A 21257-nucleotide genomic window follows, 5' to 3' on the forward strand; every position below is an offset into this window, starting at 1 on the left:
ATTCTTAGTTACCGTTCTTCTTAAAATGCTTTTTAAAACCTGTTTCCTGAAGTTTGCCAGAGAGATAATGGAAAATTCTTTGCTTTTACCACTTGACAATGTACCAATTCCTTCTGACCTGATGATTTTGACCTGTGTATATGTCCAGGTGTGTGCATGGGTACATGTCTGTACATATGCACGTGTGCTCATGAGTGTGGAAGTCAGAGATCAATGCTGCATGTCTTCCTCTGTCTCTCTCAACTTTATACCTTGAGACAGAGGCTTTCACTGAAATTGGAGCTCACTGATGGACAAGATTGACAAGGGTTCTCCTGTCTCCTCCTCTTCAATGTTAGATTACAGATATGCACCATCATGCCCAGATTTTTTCCCCATGGGTTCCAGGAATCTGAACTTAATTTTAGTATTGAGCAAGTCAACTGAGTCATCTCCAGTTCTCTAGTTTCCTAGGTCTTTCTGTCTGTTCCTCTCCCTCCCTCCTCTCTCCCTCCTTCTCTCCCCCTGCTTTGTATATTGTTCATGTGTGTAGGTGCATGCACCTGTGTGTGCAGAGACTAAAGTAGGGCCGCAAGCATCTCGCTGTCACTCCCCCATCTTATTCTCTTGTGACAGGGTCTCTCACAGAACCAGGAGCCGAGCCGCCCAGCCATCCTCCTGTCTCCTCATGCTAGGGTTATAGAAACACTGATGTATCTGGCTTCGTGATGAGTTCTGGGAGCTGAACTTAGATCCTCATGCTTGCACAAGCTCTGTTACCTATCTTGTGAGTGTCTTACTATCTTGTGAGTGTCAGTCTCCATGATTTCTGCTGAGAAATTTGCTGTCTTTTGAATTAATATCTTCATTGTCTCCCAGAAGCTCAGTTGTAATGTGCCTTGGTGTGTGTTAATTTGTGTTTACCCTATATGAGGTTCATTTGGTTCCTTGATTTTTTTTCTTGAATTTTTATAGTCTTTTTTTTTTTTCAAATTGGGACAGTTTTTTTTTTCAGCTAGAATTTCTTCACAGGAAGGTGATTTGATGTACACTTTAAATCTGAGAATCCCTGCTTTGGATAAAGGTGAAGGGTCTGGACCCTCCTTAATGCAGACAGTGTTCTGTAAGTGTTTGTTCTTCTCAGCTGGGCATATATAGCTTGCTCTGGTTCTCAGAAGGTTCTGTGACACCTGCCACACAGTTTAGAAAAGTATTGGTTTATGGCCGGACTGGGTTATTTTCAGTGTTCTAAAACAGTAAGAAACTAGTTGGTGGCCTCCTCTTCCACGCACCACATCTGTTGAATTCCTGTGGTCTGCAGACTTCCCTAACGATTTTGTAAAATATGATCGCTTGGTTGAATATTTTCTGAGTGCTTAATAGGAACCAGATAAATCTCTTTTCTTTAAAAAATAGAAACATGTGTGTGCACATGTGTTCTACTGTACAGCTCACTCAAGTGTTGTGCACGTGTGCATGTGGGTACACACGCGTGTGCAAGCATGTGGCAACCACAGGCCAATTCTGGGTATCAGCTTTAATTACTCTCCATTCTATTGTTTGAGGCACAGTCTCTCACTGGGCCTGGGGCTCCCAGGATAGCTGGCCTGGGAGTCTGAGAACCCATCTGTCTCCACACCACTCTCCCAGCACTGGGATTCTGGAGGCTACTGCCACACCCAGCTTTCTTTACATGAATGCTGGGGACCGGAACTCAGGTCGTCATGCTTATGTGACATGTACTTTGTCAACAAGGCCACCTCATCAGCCCCTCTTTTATTTTCTCCACTGTTTGGCGATAGGGAAAATGATTTTTAAAATGAATGTCATTTTGGCTTACGAAAGAAAGCTAAGTCAGAATGCTAGAGCAAGCCCAGCTACATTTTTTTTTAATGTTATTTCTTTGAAAGTCTGAGCCATGGTGCTCTGAACAAGTTATACCAGCCATCCAGTTACACCCAGGAACATGTCATCTCACACACTGGAAGCATGCCTGGCGGCCCCGTGATTACTCAACTTCACTGTGCACAGTCCGTCTCTAGTTACTCACAGTGCTACCTAAGCAGGGGGAGGGGGCTGACCCAGTGCTAACGCTGACTCCTTTGCCCAACCCACTCACATCTCTTCTCCATCTACCTACTTGGACCAACTCTGGCTCATCTTCAGAAATTCAGTTTGGGAACCATCTCTGGGAATTCTTCACGTCACCCTCCAGACACTGACCTAGGTGTCCCCTCTGATCTCACTCACGCCAGGCAGAACATCCTGCTGGGTGCTGATTGCCATTCTGTTAACCCCATCAGATGAAGCCCCCCACCCAGGCAGAGACTGGGTCTTGGTGAGTTGGCTTCTCCGTATGTCCATAAAGATAAACCACATCTGTACGCACTTCCTCAGGCCAGAGCTCCCCAGCATCAGGTGACCAGCTGAGGCTGGCTCTGTCTCAGATGCTGTATCTGCTCAACTTCCTTGTACAATGTTCAGGCTTTCTGAAGCAGGATTAATTATTCTCACAAACATCTGCTTATTCCTCCAGGGTAGAATTAATGTCTTTGTTCTAAAATGCAGATCTCTCAGTTTGGACAACTCGGCCATTTCCCCTCCATTTTACTGCTAGATCTCGGTAGCCTTCATTAGTGTATTGGCATTTATTGACCTGCCTTTCCTAAGCCACTTGAGTCAGGACTGTATTTCATCTAAATTTCCAGTTCTGTGACAAGATGGCAGTTCACAAGTGTTGATGGGAAGGAAGAGCTTTGGTGGCCCCGCAGATCTACGATTGCTTACCTTTGGAACCTGTGCTCTCCAATCTCTATGTCTTAACTCCCCACTTAGCATTCACCCTGCACCCTAAACCACTGTGAGTTCTTTTGGGGGGTAGGAGAAATGGGTACTATCAATGTCATAGTTGAAAGCAGTTTTGTTTGTTCTGTTTTAGGTACTATCTTGGCCGTCGGATGTACGTTGTCATTTCAGAGCCAGACATGATCAAGGAAGTGTTGGTTGAGAACTTCAGCAACTTTTCCAACAGAATGGTATGTGGTCCCTTCCCTCTCTGTGCCAGCCTTGTGAATATGGGTATGGAGGAGTGGTTTGTGATAGTTAACCTTGACTGACAGTCTGACACACTTAGGAAAAAGGAACCTTGGCTGAAAATTTGCCTCTATAGATTGATCTGTGGGCATGTCCGTGGGGGCATTTGCTTAATTGTTAGTTGATGTCAGATGTCCCAACCCGCTGTGGGCAGTTTCACATGTTTTCAGTCTAGAAGCTGTAAGTTAAAATAAACCCTTTCCTCTCTAAATTGCTTTTGGTTGGGGCTCTTATCACACCAACAAGGATATTAGTTACTTGTTGTTACTATTGCTGTGATAAAACGCCATGTCCGTGTCTTGTAGAAGAAAGAGTTTATTTTAGCTTACAGTCCCAGAGAGATTGGAGTCCATCATGGCGGGGAAGCAGGGCAGCAAGCAGCAGACATGGTGGCCGGACAGGGAAGCCGAGAGCTGGCATCTTCAAATGGAAGCATGGAGCAGAGAGAAAGCAGGAAGTGAGGTGCTACTACAAGCACTGGACGCCCTTTCCCCAGTGACTCACTTCTCCTAGTAAGATTTCACAAAGGCTCCACAACTTTACCAATCAGCGCCCATGACTGGGGACCAAGTGTCCAAACATCAGAGCCTGGGGGGGGGGGGGGCATTCTCACTCAAACCACCACAAACAAGAAGCAAATTAAATAGCTTCCACGGGGCCAAGGTCTGATCTCCTCAAAAACTACTCAAAAAGATTCTGAGAAATGCCCACAACTGCTGCAAAGATGACATTTACACCTAGGAAACATTCCAAGAAAACTAGAGCAGAAGAGAAATCGGAGCTGGTAGAAATGCTACAGCCAGGGGAGTTGGCTAAAGCTGTGTTCAAAGCTAGAGGATCCACGGGACACAGGCCACGTGACTGAGAAACACCAAGCAAGGTTAATAAACAGCAACGGGAGTGCGAGCTTTGTGGGTCTGCCCTTACATCGTTCTCAGGAAGCATGTAAGCTACAGAGGAAAGAGAAACAATCTCAGTAGGGAAATTAGCCCACGGATTACAGCAGGAGTCTACACAGGGCCCCAGTGCCAATCCAAGTCTCTGGCCCACTTCTCCTGCTTTTTACCTCTAATGAAAAAAAATCCCAAATAGAAGAAACGGTGGTGCTTAGTATTGGACAATTAATATTTCCTCAAAGTGAGGAGACAGAAATTCTAACAAAAAAGGGTTAGTGACCCTCATGTTGGTTCTTAGAGTCTCGGGTGAATTAACAAACATGCTTGGGCGGATTTTGACAACCACGGTATCTCAGCCATCTCTTACCAGGTCAAATTAAAAACTGTGTGTGTGTGTGTGAGAGAGAGAGAGAGAGAGAGAGAGAGAGAGAGAGAGAGAGAGAGCATGTACATGTTTAAGTGTACGAGTGTGGGTGCATGCAGGCTACAGTGTGCATAGCCATGTAGAGGTCAGAGGTCACCCCAGGCGTCTGTTTAATCTTGCCTTCCACCTTATATGAAACAGAAGCTCTTGTCATTTGCTGCTGCACACACCAAACTAGCTGGCAGTGAACTTGTAGGACTTTTCCTGCCCCCACCTCCCATCTCGTAGAAACCCTGGGACAGAAGACATGTGCTGCTGACTCTGACTTTACAGGGGCCGTGGATCCACACACAGGTTCTCACACACACACAGCAAATGTTTTAGCCACTGAGCCGTCGCCCCAGGTCCAGGTTTCACTTGCCGCCCTTGCAGCGTTGGCAGGTAATGCATTCATTCGGTTGATGACTACTTAGCAACCCTGTGCACACCCACCATAGGACAGGCACGGCAAGGATGCTGATTTTACAAGGAAGAAGCCAGCGTCTCGACCTCGGGTCTTGTGAAGGAAGCAGACCAGTGGAAACATTTGCCGCGCACATGGGGAGCTCCCACAGGGCATGTCAGGGTCATCCAGGGTTCAGGTGGGAAAACTTACCTAAGGCTGCACGCTTGTGATGAAGTCATAAAATGACAGGCGACAGGTGTCCTCTGCATTCTCCACTGAGTGAGCAATCCGGAGTGGGGTTTTGATCATCATAAGAAGACACAAGAGGTGGACAGATTCAGCTATTCAAAGCACTTGCTGCTCTTGCAGAGGAACTGGGCTTAGCTTTCAGCAACCACAGGACAGTGTACATTTTTCTGTGATTCCAGTTCTAGGGGATCTAACGCCACCTCTGGCCTCTGCTGGCACTGCACCCATATGGTGCCGGACAAACATTCAGGCAAACACTCATACACATAAAATGAAGATAATATATAAGATTGATACAGTAAGTCCGTCCATTTCACAGATGAGGAAACTGAGGTCCACAAAGGTTACATGGCTAGCCCCATCACAGACTAACTTGAGGATGGGCAGAGGTATGAAGACCACCTCCTACTTCAAGTCCAGCCCTCTCTGTACTTTTACTACCACAAGAGGAGTCTCAGGTGACATTTCTACACATCCAAGCTAAACAGAATAACTGGCCCTTCGCTCTAAACCCCAAATGTGATCATCTTCTAGCCCCAGAGCACTGCGCTGAGCTACACATCCCACACAGCACTAGAGACAAGTGGCCACTTGGCACCCTGCCTCCGTGTCCTTGGAGTGGCTGAGGGAATCACAGTAGCTTAGCTGTTCCCTGCTGCTCCGAGAATGATCATTCTCTCGTCCAAAGGCCCTTGGCAAGCTCTGGGGTGCTGGGACCTGATTGAGCCTGATGCTTCCAGCCAGGCTGGCAAGTTAAGAGGACACACGGCAAAGAACACAGACCAACAAGTCACGCCCAAGCAGGCGACAAGGATCTACAGGCTCCTGTTGTGTTTCCTGAGCCCCCGAAGGCGACATGGGTAGCAGAGTTGTGAGTCTCTATGTGACTTCCCACCACACCTGAGACATTCGTGGGGCAGCAGAGCTGGCCCTGAAGAAGGCTGCTCTCTGATGGGCGTGTGTGGTGCAAACAGACCCAATGTACTGTTGTAGCAGAGACCATTAAATAAAGTTGCCCTTGGCATCTTGTCAGCTTCTCTCTCACACTAATTTTTGGCCCTCTTTAACTTCCTTCTCCCAAACTAGGTCACTGGTCCCGAATTCCAGACTAAGGCCCAGCATTCCCTTGCATTCAATAAGGGAGGAAAGGCTCAGGTTTCGAGGTCTTCCCGTAAGATGGAAGAGCATCTGTAACTCAGAGACAATTCACATGTTCCAATCTAATCTCTCCAATATTAAGTGCCCTCCCCCCCAGTCATCCTGACCTCTCTGGTCTTTCCCTAGTCTCCTAGATCTTAGCACATGCTGATAATTCCTACAATAAGAGGTAATATAATAACGGGGGTTGTGCTTATTAGCAACGTGAGCTCCTAACTTCTTAAGGCCTCTTGTTCCTCCTTTGGAAACTGGAGATATACAAGCTGCCTTACTAGGCTGTTAAGTTAGATGGCGCCCGCTCACGGGAGCAATGGCCCTGCACAGTGTGTGGCGCCTCCAACAATTGCTCACTACCCATTGCCTGCTTTTAAGGCTTCACCTCAGCACCTGAGCAAAACGCAGCTGCTCTTCAAGGCTCTCAGATTCTGCCTCTTCCAGGAAGCCTTCCCTGCCTTCCCCTCTCTCCCCCTCCATTTTCCTTCTCTGAAGTAGACTCTTGCTCACCTACTGATCCCATCTGGGACTTCTGGCTTTTGTCCTGACTCAGTGATTTATTTTTCAAGCCTAAGGACTGTTTTTTTTTTCTACACTCCCCTTTATGGTCCAAACACATAGCGACTGTTATGGTGTTATGGTTTGCCTGTGAAATGTCTCCCACTGTGCCCATGTGTCTGATGACTTGTTCCCCAGCTGATGCTACTGGTTTAGAAGGCTGTAGAACTTTTCAGAAGAGCGATCCAGGATGGAGGCAGTGGGTCCCTGGAGAGTGGGTCTTAGCAACTAGAAGGCTGTCTGTCTCAGCTTTCTGGTTTACCAAGATATGAACAAGTAGCTTCATGCTCCTGCTGCAGTGTGGTGAACTGCTATCACTACCATGGTTTCCCCACCATGATAGAGTTTAGATTACACCATGAGGGAGAATCAACCAATAAGTTATCTCGGGTCAGGTATTTGGCCACAGCAATGAGAAAGGCAAGTAATACAATATCTCTTCTGAATCCAAGTGGAATCCTCAAACGTCCACAGGCCAGATCATCTCTGCAGTATGAGGGATACCTGGGCCTGGGGAGTCCCTATCTCTTTCCCTGCAAGGTCATTTACGAAGATCCATCATAGATTAAATCTCTAGGAAACCCTGGAGATAATTTTCCATCTGGGATGGCTCTGCCTATCTTCAGCTTTGTTTACGGTCTTTAAAGCAATTCCATATTCATGATAAAACAACCCTAGTGACTCACTTTAAAACAAAACAAAACAAAAAAAAAAACCCCACACAGTCATTAGAATGGGATTTCCTCACAGGTTTCTGAAAGTCAGATTAAACCGGGTTCTGTGGTTCCCTCTTCTCCACAGGCTTATTTATCTGCTCAAAGAACTCAAGGAGCTCAGTGAGGCGTGATTCCCCCCCAGCCCACACCCCGAGCCTCTCTCCCTTTAATAAGCCATGTTTACTTAAGTGCTCAGCTTATTATACATTCACTGGGTAAACATTAAACGCTTACTCCATGCAAGCATCTACCAAGAGGTCCCTTGTGAACCAGAAACACTTCGGCATATTAGTTTGATGCATTAAATGAAAAGGAACTTAAATAACACATAGCTTCATTTTCCACCGTTGAGAGCCCATCGCTGCTCACACATCCCATTTTTGAGTCATGTAGCTTCAAGGACAGGCTGACAGAGCATGGCTGTGTGAAGCTCTGGAATTTGATGGGAGCAGTGAGCAGCTCCTGGGGGACCCATGGAGCTGAGGTGACATGAGAGGGGACTCTAACACACATCAGTTCTGAGTAAATATTGAATCCCCCCCCCAAAAAAATCATTGAATGAGACATTCTTTTTCAGCTGGGCATGGAGGCAAATGCTTGTAATTCCTGTACTCAGGAGTCTGAAGTGGGATAGTCACAAGTTCAAAGCTAGCCTGAGTCATATGATGATAGTCTGTCTTATGAGAAATTGGGGACGTAATTCTTTTTTTTTTCAAACTCTAAAATGCTGAGCTGAATAGATTACAAATGTCCAGACTCAACAGTGACAGCTCTCACATCACACTTTCCCTCAGATTTTTTTGTGAGGCATGTCTTGGCTTCATCTTGTCCTTAACCTCAGTTGGCACTCCTGGTACTTCCTGAGACAGCTCCACTAAACCTTGAACCCAGAGATGATCATTAACCCCGAATCAGTCTTCTTAGAATTTGTAGAACCTCCACCATCTCAGCAGCTTGGATCTTAGGAATTTTTACTTAAATATTTTTAATTCCTTCTTCTGGGCTATCTTGAACTTGAGGGTGCCTTGTTTTGTTTTGATTATCAATGGAAACTGGAGTCGGGTCTACGCAGCTGGCAGAAATATCCACAACTAGTGATGTAATTTTTCTTGGGAAGGGTGATGAGGTCAGCTGGCCTTTAGCCTGTGTTTGGTTGGTCCAGTTGGATGGGGATAGGAAGGAGATGTGTTCCATCATCTAACATGTCGCCCTGGTGCTGTGAGTTCTCACCCAAAATGGCCGTGGGGAGCTAGAGCTGTAAGCACTCTGGTTCCTGTCCTGGCTTGGACATGGGGCAGAGGAGGGAGACAAAGCCATCGCATGTGTGTGGAGCGGTGAGTGCCAGCCCTCAGGCCCTTAGGAATAGCTCAGAGACCACCCCTCTAGGGACAGGTCGAATCACACCCGTCTCATCTAAAGCCACGTGATTGATTCGGTGAGTGGTTTTATCTTGGCCCATCTGAGGGCCCTGATGGCCCTAGATTTAACCTCTCGAAAGACCGCCTCATCCACTCATCCTGTGGCTGTCACCATGAGACCACACCATGGCCACAGAGATGGCTAAGGTCAGGAGGCAAATTAGTCCCGGGAAACTTTACTCCTCTGTATCCAAGTGGCACAGTGTTGAGAGAAACCCAGAGGGCAGCAGTCCCGTGAAGCGCTAACAGTCTAGAAAGGTCCAGAGAGAGCCCCCAGCAGGTCAGACCCACCTGTGCTGAGGCTTTGGGGATCCCGTGCTAGTCCATTTACCATAAAATTGCCCCCTTTAACCTGTCTTTACCCCACAACAGGTACCTTTCCTCCCACGGCTTTTAACAAATCCGTCCATTTGCTCCTGGTCCCTGTCTGTCCCTTAAAGGAAACAGCTAGGAACAGGTTCTCAGATTTCTGTGGTGAGAACGGTTGCCGCATATGCACTATGGAAGCTCTCGTCTCTTTGACCAAGCCTGGAAAGTTGCTTTTTTTTTTTTTTTTTTTCTTCTTTCTTTTTCCTCCCTCTACTCAACTCTCCTTGGACATTTCTTAGGAAAGGTCAACCTAGCCAGGCATGGTGATGCATACCTTCCATTCCTCAGGAGGCAGAGGCAGGTAGATCTGAGTTTGAAGCCATTCTCGTCTATAGAGTAAGAAAATAACGATAATAATAATAATAATAACAATAATAACAACAACAACAACAACAACAATAGAAAGGTCAACCCACATGATAGGCTCAGAGTTCTGAGCAAGGCAGTTTTTCCTGACAGCTCAAACATCCAGTGAGACCAGCGAGCACCCAAAATGTACAGGAACAACCTTGTCTCTTTGGCTCCCTTTCTTTTTTTTTAAGGCAGGCCTCTGTTTTACGTGAAGCTCTTGGCAATGCACGAAGTACTGGACATTCTGGGTGAAATCACACCAGGTGGCCTGCCTGTTGGCCATGAGCTTCCCAACTCATTACTTTAGCAGAGACACAGCTGGTCCTGGAGACGGCCATTGCACGGGTTTTCACAACAAGCTAGGTTGGTTCACACTCGGACATCACCTTTCTAGGGTCTGAGCAGTGAGGCCCCGGATGCAGGAAGGGCCACGAGGCCCCGGATGCAGGAAGGGCCACGAGGCCCCGGATGCAGGAAGGGCCACGAGGCCCCGGATGCAGGAAGGGCCACGAGGCCCCGGATGCAGGAAGGGCCACGAGGCCCCGGATGCAGGAAGGGCCACGAGGCCCCAGATGCAGGAAGGGCCAGGTCTCAGTGGCATAGATTTGGATGCTCAAGGCTTCCATTGCCTCACAACACTTCTTTCTAAATTTCAAAATGTTGTTGCAATGATTTTATATTTTTGGTCTTAAACTGTTCTTCCTTTTTACATTTATTTTCCTGTGGGAGGAGGGATGGGGGAGGTTCCCATGGTGCATGTGTGGAGGGCAGAGGACAGTTTGTTGGATTCGTTCCTACCTTCCAATGTGTGAGTTTCAGGGACTGACCTGGAACATCAGGCTTGGCAATGGGTGCGCTTCCCGCTGAGCTGCCTCTTCTGTCTCGCATCTTGGGTGCTATTATTATTATTATTATTAGACGCTTGGCTCAGTGGGCAATCGAGTTTATTTTTTTAAATAAATAGGTAAAACCTTAATTCTACAATTATGCTTTCTTTCTCTGGCATCTACGATGATGGAAGTCGATAGCAGTGTGTCAGCGAGGAAATGAATGTCTAGAGTTTGGGGGGCGAATTGTAAGTGAGCCTCAGAAGCAAGTGCAGCCTCAGCATGGATGTGTTCCGTGCAGCCAGCTTGGATTAGTTATCTTCCTCTGAGGGACAACACACCCAATATGAGCGACTTAAAGCAGCTGAGATCTGTCATTGCTCTCAGTTCTAGCGTGCTGTCCATCGTAGCACCCAGGGAGGGGCGGGGAATGGGGCGGGCAGAGATGGGGGATGGGTGGGCAGAGATGGGGGATGGGGCGGGCAGAGATGGGGGATGGGGCGGGCAGAGATGGGGGATGGGGCGGGCAGAGATGGCCGCAGGAGCTTGAGGCAGCCAGCCACATGGCATCTGCTGGGTGATTTACTCAACTTTCCTCTTTTTATGCAGCTTGAGACCTAGTTTCATGGAACCGGGCCTCCTGTATTTGGGGTGGATCTTCCACTTCAGTCCCTCCCAGTGATGCTCACAGGTTTGCCTCCTAGATGACTCTAGCTCCTGTCAGGTTGACAGCTGATGCTAACTGTTGGATAAGTCACTGTATAGGCAAGGGCTGACCCTCATTCTCTCCCACCTCGGCTCCACTTTCTACCATTCCCTTTCTTCCCATGTTCCCCTCTTCTTAGAAGTTGTTTATCCATGAGGTAAAAGCCTTGGTTAAACTGATTTTTAGCTATGTGACCTGCCCGTCTTTTGACCTCTCTGAGCCTTGGATTCTTTCCTATATGGGTGGCATTAGGCTGGCTGATTAGCAAAGTGTTTGACAGAGACAGATCGCCTTGAAATCCTACCACATCCCATGCAGTCATTCTAAGCTTCAAATGCTGGGACAAGTTCTCTCTCGGGTCCCTTAGGAAAATGTTGTCCCAGCCAAGCACAACAGGTGCTGCGTCAGGGACACCCTCATCTATCTCTGGTGCTATTTTATTTAGGGGCTCTGCAAACAGCTGTTGAAAAATTCCCACAGGAGAGAGGATTTGACAAGTCCCAGTCCCCTTTTTCGACTTGGGAAGGGCCCTTGCTGTCAGGTGCAGGGCTAACAGAAGGGCTAAGTGTATAGTTTTCTATACACCGAAGTATAAGCTATAGTTAGCACAAATCCTTGCACAGATCACAGTGATCATATATGAAAAATAACCTCAAACAGAGACATTGGAACAACTGAAGTTGACAGAATGGTCAAGCCTACTAACAAGTGAACACGTCAAAGGTTTCACATAACCAGGAGCAAAACAGACAGGACCATGGAGATTATTTGGGAATCAGAAATGTTGGTGACAGTGGTAACTATGGTACATCATATATTGGTGGTGTTCTGCAACTAACTTGATAGGCTTAACATTAAACCAGCTAGCAATGCTCCAATGGTGACCTCCCACGTGGCATGGCATCCTGACTGCCTTAACCTCCTTCACTCTGCTTGCCTGCACTTCTCTTCCACATCCTGCCTCTTTTAGGCTGAGAAGACCCAAGGGCCTGCAGGTCCAAACAGTGGCCACACCTTGCAAGAGCTTGCTGGGGATCCATGTTAGACAGGAGCAGTCTGTTACCTGGCCTCCAAGGAACTGTGGGAGAGACAAGGAAGCTAGTGTGAGCCAAGGTCAGGGACACCTGGCAGGACACAACGGAGGTGACAACAATGTGGTCATTGAAAAATGGCACCCTCAGTCACGTGCAGGAGATGGGAAATCTGTGTCAAAAGCACTTCAGTGGTAGAGTGCTTATCTTAGGTCTAATCTACAGCACAATGGAATAAAAAGAAAAAAAAGAAACCAAGCCACTGAATTAACCAAGGGAATTAACTCAGCTCTTAAATTGTGGCCCATGTCTGAAAACCATCGCAGAAGTGACAGATGTCTAATTCTATTGCATGGACGGACATTTCCTGAGACTGAGCGAGAGATCTACCAGGAAAGTGGGCCAAGCTTCCTCTCCTGCCAGTGAAGGCCCAGCACAGCCCAGCAAGCTCACTGTTGATGAGGCCTCTTCAGTAAGAACTGCTGGGGGTCATCCCAGCTCTGAATAGCTACATTTTAGATCGCAACTTGAAGCCTTCCACTTAAACATGTTGATTCTCATTTGGTGTTTACTCATCTCTCTCCAGTCTACACAAATCAAAGATATCTGGCGCACTGTTTATTTATTTTTAGTTAGCATAACTTTAATATAGAAATCTTGATTACAAAACTCAATGTGCACACGCAGATGACAGTCAGTCAGTTCAAGGTTCAGAGCTGATTCTATGCTGGGTGAGGGCAGGGCGGTGTCTCCATATGCTTCTGTGCTGGACAGGGGGTCGGTCCCCTTATGCTTCTTCCCAGTGTTCTCATCCTTGCCCCCTCCCAAGGTGACCACTTTTCTAACATCTATTGCCACAGACTTGAATATCCCATCCTTGACTCTTATGTAAATGAAAACTTACAGGATGTGCCATTCTGTCCTGGCTATTTTTTTTCCTTGATGTGTCTGTAAGTTTTATCTCTAACCAGGTACTAAAATAAGTGCAATCTGTTTGTTTACTGCTATATAGTTCTCTGATATATACAAGATCATTTGTTCCTCTGTTGATCAACATGTAGGCAGTTGCCAGGTTTTCTATGTTCTCAGTTGAATTGTTACGGTCGTATTAAGGAACTGCACTTAGGAACATGTTCCTGGGATCCGAGCTGCTGAGTCACGAGAGCAGGTGTGCCCTTGGCTTTCTTGTTTACCAGGGATCAGTTCTGTCGACATGGTTTAGTCTGCTGTTGCCTTGGCAGTCTGAGGCGGAGCTCTCCACCTTACCTGCCCCTCCTCACCCTCTGTTGTTTCTGTTGCTTTCTGGCTGGGTAGTGACATACCATTGCCATTTTAATGTGCATTTCTCTAATGAGCTATGATATTGAGCGCTGTTTCAAATGCTCACCTGACACTTTAATATCCCCGTTTGTGCTTGCAAGGTCTTTGCCCGTTTTTTTTTTTTTTTAAAGTGTCTCAATTTTAAACATCTATGCCCCAAATACAAGGGCATCCTCATTCGTAAAGGAAACTTTACCAAAAGCTTAAAGCACACATCGCACCCCACACAATAATTGTGGGTGATTTCAATACCCCACTCTCCTCAATGGACAGATCAGGTAAATGCAAACTAATCAGAGACACAGTGAAACTAACAGAAGTTTTGAGCCAAATGGATTTAATAGATATCTATAGAATATTTCATCCTAAATCAAAAGAATATACCTTCTTCTCAGCACCTCATGGTACCTTCTCCAAAACTGACCATATAATTGGCCACAAAACAGACCTCAACAGATATAAGAATATCAAACTAATTCCATGCCTCCTGTTAGATCACTATGGAGTAAGGGTGGTCTTCAATAGCAACAAAAACAACAGAAAGCCCACATACACATGGAAGCTGAACAATTCTCTACTCAATGATACCTTGGTCAAGGAAAAAATAAGGAAAGAAATCAAAACCTTTTTAGAATTTAATGAAAATGAAGGCACAACATACCACATTTATGGGACACAATGAAAGCAGTGCTAAGAGGAAAACGCATAGCTCTGAGTGCCTCCAAAAAGAAGCTGGAGAGAGCATACACTAGCAGTTTAACAGCACACCTGAAAGCCTTAGAACAGAAAGAAGCTAATACACCCAAGAGGAGTAGAAGGCAGGAAATCATCAAACTCAGGTCTGAAATCAACCAAGTTGAAACAAAAAGAACTATATAAAGAATCAACAAAACCAGGAGCTGGTTCTTAGAGAAAATCAACAAGATAGATAAGCCTTTAGCCAGACTAACCAGAGGGCACAGAGGCAGTATCCAAATTGACAAAATCAGAAATGAAAAGGGAGAAATAACAACAGAAACTGAGGAAATTAAAAAATTATCATATCCTGCTACAAAAGCCTATACTCCACATCCACATAAAACCAGACACACTGAAACTAATAGAAAAGAAACTGGGGAAGACCCTTGAGGAGATGGGCACAGGGGAAATTTTCCTGAACAGAACACCAATAGCTTATGCTCTAAGATCAAGAATTGACAAATGGGATCTCATAAAATTACTGAGTTTCTGTAAGGCAAAGGACATTGTCAAAAGGACAAAATGGCAACCAACCAATTGGGAAAAGATCTTTACCAACCCTACATCTGACAGAGGGCTTATATCCAAGATATACAAAGAAATCAAGAAGGTAGACTCCAGAGAGCCAAATCACCCCACTAAAAATGGGGTACAGAGCTAAACAAAGAATTTTCACCTGAGGAATATTGAAGGGCGGAGAAGCACCTAAAGAAATGTTCAACATCCTTAGTCATCATGCAAATCAAATCAAAACAACCCTGAGATTTCACCTCATACCATCAAATGGCTAAGATCGAAAACTCAAGAGAAAACAGGTGCTGGTGAGGATGTAAAGAAAGAGGAACACTCCTTCACTGCTGGTAGAGTTGCAAGCTGGTACTACCACCCTGGAAATCAGTCTGGCGGTTCCTCAGAAAACTGGGCTTGATACTACTGGAGGACCCCACTATACCACTCCTGGAATCCAGAGGATTCCCCAGCATGTAACAAGGACACATGCTCCACTATGTTCATAGCAGCCCTATTTATAATAACCAGAAGCTGGAAAGAACCCAGATGGTGAAATGGATACAGAAAATGTGGTATATATACACAATGGAGTACTATTCAGCCATTAAAAACAATGAATTCATGAAATTCTTAGACAAATGGATGGAACTGGAGAATATCATCCTAAGTGAGGTAACCACTCAATCACAAAAGAACACTCATGGTATGCACTCACTGATAAGTGGACATTAGCCTAAAAGCTTGGAATACCCAAGACACAATTCATATATCAAATGATTTCCAAGAAGAAGGAAGGAGAGTCCCCTGGTCCTAGAAAGGCTCAGTGCAGCAGGGTAGGGAAATGCCCAGAGAGGGAAGCGGGAAGGGGTGGATTGGGGAACAGGGCAAGGGAAGAGGGCTTATGGGACTTTCGGGGAGGAGGGATCCAGGAAAGTGGAAATCATTTGAAATGTAAATAAAGAATATATCGAATAAAAAAAGTGTTTATTTTTTCCCTGACCAATTAATTGCTGTCCTTAAATGATCTGAATCTTTTGTCAGATAAATGCAGTAGGAATAGCTTCCTCCTTGTCTGAAGTTTTCTTGTTTCTTGATTAGTGTGTGTGTGTGTGTGTGTGTGTGTGTGTGTGTAGGGGGGGTGCGCATGCGCATGCCCATATCCACACACAGTTCTCTATGTGGAGTGCTGCTCCCCCAGAACCGCCCACCTTGTTTTCTGAAACAAGGTCTCTCATTAGTGATTAGTGAAGGCTGCCTAGCCAGCAAGCCCCCTGTCTCCACTCTCTACTGCTGCAACTACAAGTGCACATCACTAGACTCAGCCATATGGACATCACACCAGTCCTGGGCGTCAAACTCAGGTCCTCATGACTGCAGCAAGTACTTTCCCAGATCAGCTACCTCCCCTGCCCTTGATCATCTTCTTAATGTAACCATTTGATAATAAAGTCCAGATTGCCAAATTCTCTAGTGGCATTCCCTTTGCTATTCTGTTGAAGAAATCTTGCCCACCTCCAAGCTTTTGAAACTATTCTGTAAATGTCATTTGCTTTGCCTTTCACACCATCTCCAAATGACTTTCAGGTAAAGATATGGATCTTTCTGATATCCAAATGTGAGGAAGACCATCCAATCTCTGTGCTAGTAAATAACTTTTTCATAAATCAGGCATCATGTGTGTGTGTGTGTGTGTGTGTTTCTGGATCCTGTTTTGTGCCAATGATTGATGTGTTTGCCCCAGTACATTTGTATACCCACAGCTAACTTCATATACCCACAGATAACTATTCTACCATTATAATACATAGATGGAAGCATCATTTCTCCTGACCTTCAGGTGCTTTGATCTTTTGCATATAGTTCTGAGTCAACTTATCTACTTCTGAAGAATTGACTTATTAACAATCTAGAATTTCCAGATCTGCTAGTGTGTCATGTAGCTGCTCTTCCTCTTAGCTTTATATTTTTAGTTTAGAGGTTTTTATACATCATTTGTTAACAGTTGTTCCTTAACAATTCAACAATTTTAGAGCTGGGCTTGGTGGCACATGCCTTTCATCCCAGCACTTGGGAGGCAGAGGCAGAGAGATCTCTTAAGACTTTGAAACCAGCCTGGTGTATTTAAAAAAAAAAAAGTTGTTGTTGCTGTTGTTCTTGTTGCTGCTGTTGTTATTGCTGTTATTGTTTTAGTTGCACTCAACAGTCTTATACTTAGTATTAATTCAGAATGCATGTTGGCAGACAGTCCATGAACTTTCTGCTATTTCTTCACTCCATCTATAATAAATACAGCTTTGTCTCTTCTATTCAAAGTTTTACATATTTCATATCACTTTAGTCATAGTCCACTAAGATTTTATCTCATGATGGCTACTGAAATTTATTAAATATTTCTTACCTGTTGAGACTGTACACATTCTTCTCCTTTATTGTGTTAACAAGTCATACTTGATTGCTTTTCAAGGCCTACACCCCTTGACTAAGCCCCCTTGGATCTTGATAAATAGACTCTATCTTGCCAATGAATCAGACTAGCTAGGATTTTACATCTGTGTTCATAAGAAAGTTTTCTTTCTTACAAGTTTCTAACAGATTTGGAATCAGCGTCTGTTGGCTCGGGTGATAGTTGGCTTAATGTCCAATTGCACTCCTCAGAACATTAATTTAAGTTTTGATTACTGCAAATCAGTAGTTTATTATGCCAATAACAAATAACATATGCAACTGGATTAGCCTCCATGTAGAAGCCAATGGTTTTCCATTTGACTCCAGATTGGTAGAGTTTATCTGTCTTTGTTCTATCAGTCATAAAAATACCCCAAAGAATTATTTACCCACCCATCATTTCTCTCCCTTCTCCATAAGAATGTCTTGGAAGTAAATCATAAATGCTCCGTTTCCCACATCTACAGATCTGTCTCTAGGAAAGAAGAGAGAATGAAGTTACTTTGGCACCACTTGCTGTTCATGAACTTCTGCTGACTCTTAACAGCCATTCTTTTAAAATTCCTTTAAAAATTATTCTGGCTTATAAATATAAAAGGTGGGAATGAAATGTATTATTTGTATGAGTGCATGGGAACGAAGTCCAGGCAATGGGGCTTCCTTCGGAAGGAGTTTTCAGGAGTTGTCTGTGTTCTAGCAGACAAACAAGAAAAGGGATGGGGGCAGGGTGTAGAGAGAAGGACCCAGAATTCCAGGTAAAGAGATGAACTGGTGAGAAGGCTCAGACCCTTAGGAGAAGGTGAAGTGGACATGGTATTGGCTGAATGGCATGAAGTCATCTCAAGTACTGCATGCCAAGGATGTTCTAAGTACCTTAAATGTATCAGTAGAGTTCTTCCAGAAGCTCAGTTCAAAACTCTTGGTGTTATCCTTGACTCGTGTCTCTGTTTTAGTCACTGTTCTGTAGACCAAAGCATGGCAAGAAGAAACTAAGGGAGGAAGTGCTAGTTTTGCCTAGTTTTGCCTCACTAGTTGAAGAGTCTACCATGGTGAGAAGGCATGTGTTGGAAGCATGAGGCAGCTGGTAATCAGAAAGCAGATATAAATACACAACCATGCAGGCACACACACACACACACACACACACACACACACACACACACAGAGAGAGAGAGAGAGAGAGAGAGAGAGAGAGAGAGAGAGAGAGAGAGAGAGAGAGAATGTGTGTCTAGGATCGCCCATGGGGTGGCACGGCCTTCATTAAGGGTGGGTCTCCCTTCCTCAGTTAAGCCTATCTGGAAACACCCTCGAAGACATGCCTAGGTGTATCTCCTACATAATTCAAATTCAGTCAAGCTGACAATGAAGATCAAGGATCACATTCTCACAACCCATTCCAACCCATCAGGAAATCCTATTGGCTCTCTCTCCCAAAACACACAAAATCTGTCTCCCTCAGTGTCTGGCCACTAACACAGATCACTCCTATTCTTATCTTAGTGTTTTTCCAAATTTTTCTTCCTGTCTGTGTCCTGGCTCCCCACAGTCTATTCTAAGCACTGATTTAGAGTGATCCCCCCAAAACAAGTAGGCTCCAGATGCACTTCTATTCAAAACACTACTGTGAGCAGGCATGATGAGACATACTGATAGTCCCAGTGCAGAGGCAGGAGGATTGTGGATGGTCTTTGCTACTTTGTGTTCTTTTCCCACCCTTTATCCCTACCAGTTTCACCCTTATCAGGAGATAGATGAGAAAGAAGGATAGATGAGATAAAGAGATCCCTAAATCTATTTTTTTTTAACTTCTTTGAGCACAACTACTAACAAACTGCAACCAACCTCCCTGAACAACCAACAACACCACCTCTCAGGGCCTGAGCATTTATATACTGTACTGGCTGGTTTTGTGTGTCAACTTGACACAGGCTGGAGTTATCACAGAGAAAGGAACTTCAGTTGGGGAAGTGCCTCCATGAGATCCAACTGTGGGGCATTTTCTCAATTAGTGATCAAGGGGGGGAGGGCTCCTTGTAGGTGGTACCATCTCTGGGCTGGTATTCTTGAGTTCTATAAGAAAGCAAGCTGAGCAAGCCAGGGGAAGCAAGCCAGTAAGAAACATCCCTCCATGGCCTCTACATCGGCTCCTGCTTCCTGACCTGCTAGTTCTAGTCCTGATTTCCTTTGGTGATGAATAGCAGCATGGAAGTGTAAGCTGAATAAACCCTTCCCTCCCCAACTTGCTTCGTGGTCATGATGTTTGTGCAGGAATAGAAACCCTGACTAAGACATATACCCTCTGAAAAGTTCCCAGAACTCCAAATGTCACAAAACCACAGAAACTATCTGTAGCTGGCAAAAATCACACCTCTGCTAGAGCATGAGGTAAATCATAGTCAGCTGTTGCAGACAGTCCAAAAAGCAGCCCTATATCCCCACACCTAGGATTAAAGCAAAAATATATTCTTATAGTATTTCTGGTTTTTAAAAACAAAATCAGATTTCCAGAGTTGACACAATGAAGGAACAAATTCCAGGCAATGTGGGCTTTTAAAATAGATCCTATATCAAAAACAAAATCTACCATGCTTCCCATGTCATTCAGAGTAGAGGTCCTTGGAGGCTCCATGGTCCTTCACACACAGGTCACATACTCTCTCCACTATCCACCCATCACCCATTTTCTGGCCTTACTTGTTCCTAGAGGTCCATAGGACACACCTTAGTAATTTTGCTGAAATGATTCCCATGCCTGGAGGTTGACATCCCCCACCCCTGCTCCCCAAAAGGGTTGCCCAAATATCACATACCCTAAGGGCCCAGCACTGAATGATACATTTTACACAGACCTTGCCTGCCCACTGTGGGCAAGCCATTCCTTATGCTCCTGTCTGCCCTCTTCCTCTAGAATTGGTACAGACAGAAAATTTTGTTTGGTTCATAAACATATCTCAAGCACCCAAGTCAGGGCTTTGCTTTTGTACCAAGTACTCAATAAACATTTGTTAAGTGAGAAAGCTCAGAACCCTGTCAGAGTAAAAATAACATTATTATTGATGGTTTATAGATCAGGAAACTATGGCCTAGATAGATCACTCCTAAAGCTTACCCGGAGCCAGACCACTGCATCCTCCTCCTAAGTCCAGCCAGGACTTCCAGAAAGCCCCACACTCTTCCAATAGAGAAGAGAGAAGTGCTTGACAGACATGGGATGGGAGCTTGGTGCCGGGAACCCACGTAAAAAGGCTGCGTGCAGTAGCAAGGGCTTGTAATCCCAGCCCAGTGGAGTCAGAGACAGGCTGTCCCGGGGCTCGCTGGTCAGTCTGTCTGATTTGCTTGGTAAGTTGCAGACTCTATCTCAAGGAAAATGGTGAATGATCCCCAAGGAATGATACTCAAGGTTGACCTCTGACCTTCACATTCAAAGGCACACAAGTTCGCTTACCCACAAGTGACCACACAAAAAGAAAAAAAAAAGGGGGGGGGAGGAAAACAAACCAAACGAAAGCAGTTAAAGACCTCTGTCCCTGTGCTGTGTCTGGGAGGAGCAGGGAGCCTGTGAGAACAATCCTTGGCTTACCAGCAAGTGAGGAGACGTCTCACAAGGAGGACTTGTGTGCTGTCTTTTTCTTTTAACTAATGCTAACAAGCATAAGAAGGGTTTGTTGAGTAGACAGGCTCTCTGTGCAAGCCTGACAGCCTGAGTTCAGTCCCTGGACCCCACATGATGGTGGAGACAGAGAATTGGCTCTAAAATTGTCATGCTCACATCATAATAATATTACAGTTTTAAATGTGATGATGTTTGCCTAACAATGATGCATCCTTACACTGTGTAATGTCCAAGGTTACTCACTCCTGCTTTCGCTGTCATTTATCTCCATCACGGCAGAATAACACAATATCCTTTCTCTTAGTGTTTTGCCACACACCCCGTAGTCCTCCAAGCCTGGCATACAGCAGCACACCAGAGGGTCTTGCGGCCTCCTAACCGCAGCTCAGAGCCCCATGATTAGCCCCGCCCCCTCAGCCCGCCCCAGCCTTCAGTTCACTCTCCAGCACTGGAGATCAACTTTCACGCTTTGGGAAG

General features: G+C 45.3%; 1 protein-coding gene across 2 annotated transcripts in view; it reads left to right on the plus strand.

Moving 5' to 3' along the window:
* The window catches only part of Tbxas1 (thromboxane A synthase 1), a 171305-nt gene that overhangs the window by 59772 nt on the left and 90276 nt on the right, over positions 1 to 21257 (plus strand). For both annotated transcript variants that reach the window (XM_052173489.1, XM_052173491.1), the window contains exon 4: positions 2918 to 3014. In XM_052173489.1, the coding sequence (XP_052029449.1) occupies positions 2918 to 3014 (97 nt within the window). The remainder of the gene's footprint in view (positions 1 to 2917; positions 3015 to 21257) is intronic.

The sequence above is a fragment of the Apodemus sylvaticus genome, chromosome 2 (assembly GCF_947179515.1).
Source record: "Apodemus sylvaticus chromosome 2, mApoSyl1.1, whole genome shotgun sequence".
In the NCBI taxonomy this organism is placed as follows: domain Eukaryota; kingdom Metazoa; phylum Chordata; class Mammalia; order Rodentia; family Muridae; genus Apodemus; species Apodemus sylvaticus.